Below are 11,360 nucleotides of genomic sequence, written 5' to 3'. Positions count from 1 at the left end.
CATGGCCTGACGGGATATGGAGTCCTTAGTACCTCTCCTGAGGGTCGGTGCCTTTCAAACATGAACTAAACTGTAGAGTTCACAGGTTGGGGGAATCCATGAATCCCATCATACAACGCGAATGGAGGAGGGACGAAGACGAGGAGGAGAAGCGCATCTTGGGATCTGTAGTGCTCTGGGACGAGCTCGAGGGAGCGCCTGATGGAGGAAATCTCTTTGCGCCGGCGCAATGGGCTTATAAATGGAAGCCTGTGCCTGGAAACTCATTGGCTGTTCCAGGCGCTCATGTTTACTTGGCTCCTGCTCCACCCCCTCCACGCGTGGAAGGGTGGTGCCAGACGGAAAGGAGGAGGGAGGAGGGAGGAGGAAGGAAGGGAGAAAGGGGCGGGGCGTCCTGGGCGCGCGCAGTTGAAAGACCGTTACTCTGACGGTTAGTGTGGGTTCGTTTGGGCTGCTGGGGCTCACGCTCCGCGCTTCGGACACTTTGTGTTCACCATGGCAGAGGCCCGAGCTTCGCCGCCGCCGCCGCCTCCTCCTCCGTCTTCTCCTTCGTCCCCTTTGGCCCGCGCTGCCGCCTTCTCCTTGTCCCCGGAGCTCCCGGCGGTCCTGGCCGGGAGGATCAGGAACCAAAGCCGGGGGCGGGGCCGAGCCGTGGAATCGCCGTCCGTGGACCCGCTGGAGGAGGTCGAGATGCAGATCGATGATGTGAGTAGGCCAGGCGCCCGCCCTGAGTTCCCACGACTCTCCCTCCTCCCTCCCGTTCGGCCCCGCTGAGACAAAGGGAGCCGCGGCCGCGCAGGGGGCGTCCCGGCCGGGGACGCGGTGTCCCGGGGGGGGCGGCCTCGGAGGCCGCAGTCCCAGGTTGGCCAGGTTCGTCCCCGAACGCTGGGCCTTGGGGTGCGAACGGGTTAAACCCACGGCTCTTTCCCCGATAACGGCCTCTTGTTGACTTCGGGTCTGCCTCTGTCCCCATCCCTCTGAAAGCCTGCGGCGCTACTGAGTCTGCGTGGGAACACGGCCCCTCTGGGCCGGGAAACCCGCCCTCCCGAGCTTTGGGGGATTTTCTCCAGGCGGTCCCCGAGCTTGTCGTGCTCTGTTCGGACTTTGGCGAGGCCCTGCCCGGTGCGTGCCAGGCACGCAGGGGCCCCGGTCTCACCGTCTGCGAGCGTTTATTATTATTTACGTGCCACGCTTTGTGCTAGAGGCTGGGGGTGCCAGTACAAAGAATGAAACATCTCGATGCGAGGGACCAGGAGTCAGAATGTTTTAAAAGTCCCCGCTCTGTGCGAGCCCCAGCGCCTCAGAAAGGTAAATAGAAAGTTCGCACAAGAGTAATTATTTGGATCAGGAAAGGTCTCTTTTAGGAGGTGGTCCTCAGCCGTGCTTGAAGGAGGCTAGAAAAAAGGGAACGCATTCCAAACTTAGGGGGACCACCAGCCAGTAGCAGGAACTTAATATTTGCAGATGAGGTAGGGATTCCTACCTGCTTACACACAAACTTTGGCTACCTGAGCCTTTAATGTTCAACTTGAGCCTGGTTGGCTGTGTAACCTAGAGCAAATCACTTAAGGACCTTTGTCAGCTTCGATTTGTTCATCTGTAAAATGGGGATAATAATGATCGTGAGGGTCAAATGAGATAATATTTGTAAAACCTTAGTAGATTGTTTGGCACATAATACAGGAACTTGTTTGCTCTTCTCCTTGTTTCACTGCTGCCAGTCATATGCTAGACAATAGAAGGGTAAAGAAGATTCATTCCTTTGGTTTCTGGCTCCCTCACTTCTCCAGTAAAGAAATAACTGTGATGCATTATTAGCTTGGTTGATTTTAGTAAATAGTGGTTATAGATACCTCTTTTTTTTTTTCTAATTCCCATCAGCTTGCATGGCACTCTGCTCCAAGCCAAGATTTGATAAGACGCTTTCAGGGTTTTGCATTGACAGACTTGTGAAATCCTCTCCTGCAACAATAGCAAAAAAGCTATTTGTTTCCAGCAAAGACTGAACAAAACGAAATAGATTTAGATTGCAAAAGGAAGGATTATAGTTACAAGGGATTTTAGGGAGTAAGTTATTGGGTTAGGGAATCACTTTCTTGGAGAGTTTTTAAGAATAAATCCACTTGTTTAGAATGAAAGAAGGGGAACTAGGTTTTTGTTAAATATATGTTGTTGATTTAAAAAAATAATTTTCAATTACTTTTAGCCATATTTATTTTATTTTTTTCCCCTCTAGATAATCTTAAATAATAGGACAGCCTTCCTCAGAAAAGATGAATTAAGTTTCTCTTTTAGTAAATATATGTCAGCATCTGAACATGCTTTTATACTTGTTTGTGTACTTTTAAAGACCATTAAATAAAGAATACTTATATGTGGGAAGAATAATTTAGTTTTTGGGAGTAGATTTGTGGAAACTGTGTTCCAGAGACAAATATCCTGGAACAATGGGTAAAAATATGTGCTAGAATGCTTTAGATCACAGACCAGGTAGATAACCTGTGTGACCTTAGGCATGCTATATAACTTCTTTGGGTCTTAGTTTACTTAATCTATAAAGAGATGGTGTTGGAATTATGATTTCTGAAGTGACATTGCAAAAGATACCAGGTGGTAGTTTATTGCTTTACTATGAACTTAAATATCAACAAATAAGAACATTTCTACATATAAAACATACAGAAAAAAGATTATACATAAAATGGAATCTATTATATAAAGTTTTTTTAATGTTATCAACTTTACTCTGCAACTCTGTCATTACCTACTCTTCCCTGCTCTCCCTTCTGTATAGTATAATCAAAAAAATTCACATTTTGTCCATTTCTGAAAATGGATGCCTCATTCTTCACCTCCATCTAATTTATCTTCTGTCTGCCAAGAAGTAAGAAGTGTGTATCATCCTCAGTCCTCTGGAGTTATGACTGGTTATTATAGCAGTCACTCAAATGTCACATTTGTTCAATCATTCCACCAACCAATAGGTACCCACTTTGTTTCCAGTTCTTTTCTGCAACAGAAAGTGTTGATTACAGATATTTTTGTGCATATTTTTCCTTTTCCTCTTTGAGTGTAGATCCAGAATGGTTGCACCCATTTCACTTCTGCACACAATCAATTAATGAATGCCTGTCCTCACAGCCATTCAAATAGGTATGAGGTGGCGTATTGATAATGTTTTTTCTTATTGTTAATGTAATTTTTCTTCTCAGTGGGAAGATCTTTCCCATCCATTAATAGGCCCATGTGACCTACTTTGGTCACATGGAATTCTGAGTCACATGGAGCCTGTGGGGGGAGGAGCTTACTGAACAGGTAGAACAGGAGGGGTGGAGCAAGAAGGGTGGAACAGGAAGAGGCAGAGCTAGAGCAGAGCTGAGAGGAAGTTAGAGATCAGTGAGAGCTGGAAAAGGCAACTGGCTAGCATGAATGGAAGAGCTTGTTTATGGTTTTGTTTAAGGGAGCCTATTTGTGATTTGTTTAAGGGAGCTGGTTTGTGGGAAGGCCCTAGGAGGGGAAAGGCTTGGGGATGGTGTTTCCCTCTGCATTGTTATTGCGTTATTTCTGTGTTACTATGATGGATTTAGTTTTCTGGTATTGGGATTTGACTTCCTAGTATCTGTATAAATGTTTTGGTTCTATCATGTGGAGAGTCTGTTGTATTTTATGATTCAGAATTGTGCTGGCATATTATATTCATGGCTGCCATAGGGGCTGTGAATATTGCATTGGCGCTACAAATAGCGACAAGGATGGGATCACAAAATATCAGACCTCTATTTGGAGGCAGGAAGGCTTTAGAGAGAGGGAAATGACTATCCCAGGATGGGAGGATATACCTTACTCCTTCCGAGCAAGAGAATGGGCTAAAATTAGCACGGGACTCTGAAAACTGGGAACTGAGGCTATGGAAGGGAGAACCTAGAGATTTGGAAAGGTGTTTGCAAGGAATACCAATAGAAACAGGAAAAGAACAGGTAGGGGTACGTAGGAGAGGCTGAGCCTTGCTAACAAGTTATTGCCTTATGTGTAAAAGCAGAGACAGGATGCTGGAAGAGAAAGCTCAATTGAAAGGGAATTGGCTGGTTTGTATGAGAAGCTTTTTATCCTGCAGCGTTCAAACTCTCCTTTAGAAGAGCAATCTAGAAAGTCTTAGGTGGTAGAAGAAAAAACTATTGTTAGTTTAACTCACAAAAAGTAGCAAAAAAGTAACAAGAGAAATGAGGCATGGGAGGCTTCTCACGCAGAAGCACACCCAACACTGCAGGAAAATCAGGGGGCCGTAATGTTTGAGGATTTTACTCAGTAGAAGGTCACAGATATTTTGAGGTGGTTCACCCAAAGTATGAGAGAATTATTGGTATTGGATGGTGAGAATCCGTGAAACAGATAAATTTCCTTGAGAGAGAAGAATAAATAAATAGCCAGCAAATTCAAAGTCAGAATAGATTGACAAGAAAAGAATTGTTTACTGCTCTATTGAGACCAGGGGTAGATTTTGGAAGAATAGATGGCATTCCAACTAATGAACTATACAAAATGTAAAGAGAAAAGGGACTTGATATTAGACTGAGCAGGGAAATAAGATCTGCCCCCTACAGATCCTGCTGAAACATTGTATCCAAGTTTGGTGCTCCCCCAGGGAGAATAGGAAGTTGATTAGACCTCAGCTCAGATTAAAGAGAGTATACCTCTAGCCAGAATGATAACCCCCAAACTGCAAACTGGAAAACAGTAAACCCAGTGATGGTGGGTTCATGGCTGACCCTATATCTACCCTGCTTCTGATTATTGTCTCCTTGTTGTTCTTTTGGCTTTTTGTCTGTTCATCTTGTTTGCTAGATTTGTTTCCTGCAGGCTTAATACCCCCCACCTGTAGATACCTGATTGCTTAAGCCAGATGTCACCCCCGTCCCCGATTGTGATGTGTCACTCCTGGACCTAGCATTGACCAAGCTCAAATTGCCAGCTAAAGAACTGACCTCTCGAATGGGACCTTTTGGGGGCAGGAACAGCTCTACATCCAGTTTCAGCAGGAAGTAGCTATGGCAGAAGAGACCTTCACCCGTTAGCTCAAGATTTTTGGCCCCATTCATTTGAGGAGGGAATGATGTGGTGCTTGTGCTCAAGTCCCACCCTAAGATATTGTTTTATGTGCTTATTTTGTGTGATCCCTGTTATACTGTAAAGTTCTGTTGACACCAGTTGCCTAAGATATTGTTTTACATGCTTATTTTCTGCTCTCCCTGTTAAAGTTCTGTGGATACTAGTTGTCTTATTGATTTATATAATGGATAAGAAAGATCTTAGGGCTGAGTGTATTGATAATGTGTTTTTGCTTATTGTTAATGTAATTTTGCTTCTTAATGGGAAGATCTTTCCCATCCATTAATAGGCCTATGTGACCTGCCTGGTTCACATGGAATCTGAGTCACATGGAACCTGTGGTGGGAGGAGCTTGGGGATGATGTTTCCCTCTGCATTGTTATTGTGTATATTGTGTATTGTTTCTTTGTTACTATGATAGATTTGGCATTTTGGTGTTGGAATTCAGCTCATGTTTGAATAAATGTTTTGGTTCTGTCTCCATGTGGAGAGTCTATCGTATTTCACAATTTAGAACCATGCCAGCATATTCATGGCTGCCGTAGGTATGGTTGGCACTACAGTTGGAAAATCATAGAGTTGCCTTAATTTGTATTTCTCTTTGAATAATTTTTTTCACATTTGTTGATAGCTTGATTTTTCTTTTGAGAAGTGGTCTTAACCTTTGACCATTTATCTATTGGGAAATAGTTTTTGTTTGTATATATGTGTGTGTGTGTATTTATGTATATATATATATATATATATATATATATATATATATCTTTTAAAGCACTTGTTAAACACTCTACCAAGCACTGTGCTTTGTATCTTAAATATTAGACTTAACAGAGAAACTTGCTGAAAATTTTTTTCTCAGTGGTCTTGTTTTTGATTCTTATTTCTTTCAATTTGTTTTTGCAAAACCTTTCCTGTCATGCTGTTACTGCTGTTGAATTTTAGTCATGTCTGACTCTTTATGACCCCTTTTGGGATTTTCTTGGCAAGAACACTGAAGTGGTTTGCCATTTCCTTCTCCAGCTCATCTTACAGATGAGGAACTAAGGCAAACAGGATTAAGTGACTTGGCCAAGACCACACAGCTAGTATCTGAGGCTGGATTTGAACTCATGAAGATGAGTCTTCCTGAGTCTAAACCCAGTGCTCTAAGTAAACAAAATTACCCATTTTATCTTTTATGAACAACTCTATCTTTTCTTTGGTCAAGAACTATCCCTACTCTCTTCTCTTCCAATTTGTTTACAGTATGACCTTTTTTTTTTCTTTAAAGTATAAATAATTTTTTTAATAGCATTCCTGTAGGAGGTGGCATCTGAGCCTAGGTTTTTTTTTTTAACACTTTTGAATATTTTTTTCCAAATTACATGTAAAAACAATTATTATAATAAAAAAATTGTATTCTAAATTCTCTCATTCCTTCTCTTTTCCCTGAGACAGTTTTGATATAGGTTATACATGTTCAGTCATGCAAATAATATTCCTGTGTTAGTCGTGTTGTGAAGGAAAACAAAGACCAAAAAATAAAACCCACTCAAAAAGAAAATGAAGTGAAAAATAGTATGCTTTGGTCAGTATTCAGACTCCAGTCGTTCTTCCTCTGGAGATAAGATTGCATTTTTATCATGAATTCTTGGTAACTGTGTATTAGCCAGGCAATATTCACAACCGCAAGGGCGACTATGAATATGCCAGGGTAGTTTTTAAATGCAGAGTAAAACAGACACTCAATATAGAAGGCAGAAGAAAAACACTTATTCAGACACCAGAAAGTCAAATCTGTCACAGTAACCAAGAAATCAATACACATTAGCACTGCAGGGGACAAAGACATTCCCAAGCCTCCTTTACCCTGCTGGGGCCTTCCCACAAACAAACGAACACTCAGGAGCTAAGCTGTGTCTACTTGCATGTCTCTTCTCTCCTCTGCCCCCAATCACTCTTATGAATTTCCCCCCATTTCTGTTCCACCCTTCCTGTTCCAGCCTTTCAGCAAGCTCCTCCCACCACATGTGACTTGGGCTTCCACATGATTTAAGCAGGTCACATGAGCCTATTAATGAATGGGAAAGATCTTCCCATTTAAATTACCATTACAAACTGTCTTAGAACATTGTTTTGCTGAGAATAGCCAAGTCATTCACAGTATTGCTTTCACTGTGTATAATGTCCTCCTAGTTCTGTTCATTTCACTTTGCATCAGTTCATGTAAATCTTTACAGGTTTTTTTTGAAATCATATACCACAACTTGTTCATCCATTCGCCAATTGATCTACATCCCTTTAATTTTCAATTCTTTGCCATCACAAAAATAACTACTGTAAATATTTTTGTATAAATAGGTTCTTTTCACTTAAATTTTTTTTTTAATATACAGACCTTTGGGCATAGTTCCAAATTGCTCTTCAAAATGGTTGAATCAGTTCACAACTCCTCCAATAGTGCATTAGTGTCCCAATTTTTCCATATCCCCCCAATATATACTATTTTCCTTTTCTGTCATAATTGCCAGTCTGATAGGTGTATGAGGTTTTAATTTGCATTTCTCTAATCCATAGTTATTTAGAACATTTTTTCTTCTGTCTAGATAGATAGCTTTGATTTCTTTATCTGAAAACTGCTTCTTCATATCTTTTGGCCATTTATCAATTAGGGAATAACTTGTCTTATAAATTTGACTCAGTTCTTTCCATATTTGAGAAATGAAGCCTTTATCAAATATGCTTGCTGTGATATTTTTACCTCAGCTTTCTTTCTAATTTTGTTTGCATTGGTTTTGTTTGTGCTGAACCTTTTAAATTTAATATATTCAAAATTATCCATTTTGCATTTTATAATGCTCTCTATCTCTTGTTTGGCCATAATTCTTACTTTCTTCATAGATCTTACAGGAAAACTATTCATTGCTTTCTTCATTTGTTTTTGGTGTCACTCTTTATTCTAAATCATGTTCCCATTTTGACCATATCTTGGTATATTGTGTATGGTGTATGGTATATAGTATATGGTATATGCTGTACCTAGTTTTGCAATTTTTCCAGCAGTTTTTGTCAGATAGTGAGTTCTTATCCCAAAAGCTTGGGTCTTTGGATTTATCAAGCATTAGATTACTATGGTCATTTACTACTGTGTATTGTGTTGTAATCTATTTCACTGATCCACCACTCTATTTTAGGTACTACTTGATTGTTTTGATGATTAGCATGTTAGCATGCAGTTTGAGGTCCGATACAGCTAGGATGCTTTTCTTTCCTTTTGTTCTTCTAGATGAATTTTGTTATTTTCTTCTAGCTCTATAAAATTATTTTTTGGTAGTTTGATTGGTATAGCACTGAAATTAATTTAAGTAGGATTAATCATTTTTATTTTTTGGTTTGGCCTACCGATGAGCAGTTGATATTTTTCCAATTGTTTAGATTTGACTTTATGTAAAAAAGTGTTTTATAATTGTGTTCATATGGTTCCTAGATTTGTCTTGGCAGGTGGACTCCCAGGTATTTTATGATGTCTACAGTTATTTTAAATGCAATCTCTGTTTCTTGCTCCTGGACTTCTTTGGTAATATTGATATGACTTTTAATATACATTTTGAACTTATTTGAGTAGGTGGCATGAGACACAAATCTTTTCAAATTACTTTGTTAAAAAATGTTAGTCACCCTGAAACGAGATCTTATATAGATTTTTTTTCTTGCTTTTTTAAAAAATATGGAGTTTCACACTAAAAATCTTGAGTTGAGTCTATATTGTTTATTTGTTGGAAGGCCTATGGTGAAATGACCACTTATAATTGTGAAATAAATACAATATTTTGATTCTTCTCTTTTTTTTAAATTACAGGCAGCCTTTTCATTGATTAAACTTCATGAAGCCACATCTGCTGTTTCAGCCCAGGTGGAAGAGCTGGCATTCAAATGTACTGAAAATGCACGATTCCTTAAAACATGGAGGGGTCTGCTAAAAGAAGGCTATGATTCCTTGAAACCGGAGAATCAATGCAGCACAACCAACTAGATGTTGAAATAATGACTGTTTTAGGAAATTAGGGGCAGATTTGCTACATGTATAATGCTTGCACTTTTTCCCATGTGTTATTTGCACCTATGGATGTAATAAGACTTTATTTTCAACAGTTATGGATATTTATGACACTTTGCTTTGTAACTGAATGTTAAGACTTTACTTCCTTGTGTATCTTTCCTGTTTCAAAAGGAAAATATTTACTTAATTTTGACTCTGGATTGAATTTCATCTTTTTCCTGAATCAGTTTGTGCCTACTAACCTTTCACAAGCTCATTTTACTTTTATAAATTTTGTCTGAGATTAAGAGACTCAGAAATATGATAATTCAGTTATTAGAATGCTTTAAAATTTACAAATACCTTTTCCAACAAGATCCTCAGACTAGGTAGTACAAGTGTTTTATCTTAGTACTTCAGTAGATCTGTGATCTTCATCAATGAGGATACTCCCTCCAACAGTATAGACCACAGCCCATTCATGCCTTCTCCTCTTGCGTGGCTTTTATATATGTGCTTTCAGCAATTTGCCCTAAGCAATTCATTCAATTTGTTGAAGGTCTTCCTTTCAGTTTTTTAAAATTATGCTGGTACCAGTGCAGTACTCCAGGATGTTTATCTGTTGTTCCTCACTTTTGCTATTTGGTTGGCCCACCTTCTTTTCTGATAATGCATCTCTCTAGGATGATAACTTTTGGGCTGCCACTTGTGTGCACCTCATTATTGATGATGTTATACTTCTGGTTTGTGCTCACCATATGTTTTGCTTTTGTCCCTTTGGGTCACCTAAATTTTTAGATACTGTGGTGTTCTATGATTCATAGCTATATTGTTTCAGTTGAAGAATATTACTTTCAAAAAAAGGGGACTTTTAACTCAGGAAGCAGTTTGGAATTGTTGAAAGTAACTGTTATTTTTGAAAAGCACTCCAATCTGTATTCTTGGTATTCAATCCTGGGTCCAATTCATTGTCCGTCTGAGGAGTACGTCTAAGATGCTGATAGCCAACTTAGTACCTGTTCACTTGTTTGTATATCATAGGTCTAGGAAAATGACAATTAGATCATTCTTCATCCACTTAGTTTTTCCTATCTTTATTGTTGGGTCAGACTCTGTATACTATATAAGTATTCTCATTTTCCTGATGGAGAAACTGAGTCTCAGAGAAAGTGGGAGAGCTAGAACTTGAATTTCAGGACTTCTGGCTTCTAGTTCTATATGTTCTTTCTACTAAATCACACTGTTTGGTATTAGTTCTTCCCTGGTTCAATGCTAATTGCCAATAGAAATGTTATTTTTTTCCCCTCGTATCTGAATGGAAATATTGACCAGTGGAAGTATTGACCATTTCTCCCTCCTTTGAATGTACAATCTAAAGCTTCCTTGAGTAGGAGGAAACGTTTTTTCTTCAACACAGGTATAGATATATTCTTTACCTGAACCACTGCCTTACTTCTTTTAAATATATGTAAACACAATAGATGTGTACTTTTAAAAGTATGAATGATGAAAGTTTTTTTTTAACTTTTTATGAAACCTGAAATTTCACTCAGAATATTTTTAAAAGTTGCATGGAACACATGTATATCCATCATGTTTTCCTACTTAGGGGCCTTTTTTTTTTTTTTACTGACAATTACAATTTCTTATATCTAATCCTTTTGTACATTTGATTATTATTTTTAAAGTGCCTTGTGCTTGTATGGTTCTATGATACTTTGTGGATATATGTAAGTTAGCGTTTCTGTAGTCATTTGTATGTAACTTAGTGTTTCTGTAACACCCTTGAAAGCAGTCGATTGTTTTAATTGTTTCAGTGATACTGAATTTAAAATTTATTATTAGCCACTTTTCATAAATTTTTTAGGGGTCTGACTGATAGTCACTTTTTTTTCCTGAATCTTTTGTTGTTCCTGTGGTTAATTTGTACTGTGTGTTGATACCAAAGCCATTTAAATATAACTGTTAATAAAATCTGAGAAATCTGTGTGTAATGTTAAAAATTTTCTGTAAATAGGTGCTTAGAGAATTAAGTCCTGAAACCCCATAATGGAAGAGATAAAGGAAGTAATAGTTGCCATATTTTAGATAAGTTTAGCAAAAGCTGATGGACTATTCTGTACTGTGTAACCTGTACCAAAAAGGTAGTTATTTCAATGATAGAGGAAATATTTTTAAAAGAATGTGGTAGAAACAATTTTATTTATGTAAAAATAAACTTTTTTCATAAAGCAAA

The 11,360-nt window shown here is 38.8% G+C and overlaps 1 protein-coding gene across 1 annotated transcript; it reads left to right on the top strand.

Annotated features, from left to right (window-relative positions):
* Positions 1 to 373: 373 nt before the first annotated feature.
* Positions 374 to 11,360, top strand: C6H4orf46 (chromosome 6 C4orf46 homolog). Its single transcript, XM_072621371.1, has 2 exons — positions 374 to 705; positions 8,945 to 11,360. The coding sequence occupies exons 1-2, from the start codon at positions 496 to 498 to the stop codon at positions 9,116 to 9,118; spliced, it is 384 nt and encodes a 127-aa protein (XP_072477472.1). The 5' UTR covers positions 374 to 495; the 3' UTR covers positions 9,119 to 11,360.

This window comes from Notamacropus eugenii, chromosome 6 (genome assembly GCF_028372415.1).
Source record: "Notamacropus eugenii isolate mMacEug1 chromosome 6, mMacEug1.pri_v2, whole genome shotgun sequence".
NCBI classification, from domain to species: Eukaryota; Metazoa; Chordata; class Mammalia; order Diprotodontia; family Macropodidae; genus Notamacropus; species Notamacropus eugenii.
This window is presented reverse-complemented; position numbering and strand designations above follow the sequence as displayed.

Excerpts from the sequence above, each read along its gene's own strand:
- C6H4orf46 (XM_072621371.1), top strand. The coding sequence starts at position 496 with ATGGCAGAGGCCCGAGCTTCGCCGCCGCCGCCGCCTCCTCCTCCGTCT. Across the intron at positions 706-8,944 it reads TCGAGATGCAGATCGATGAT|GCAGCCTTTTCATTGATTAA; the intron begins GTGAGTAGGCCA and ends TTTAAATTACAG.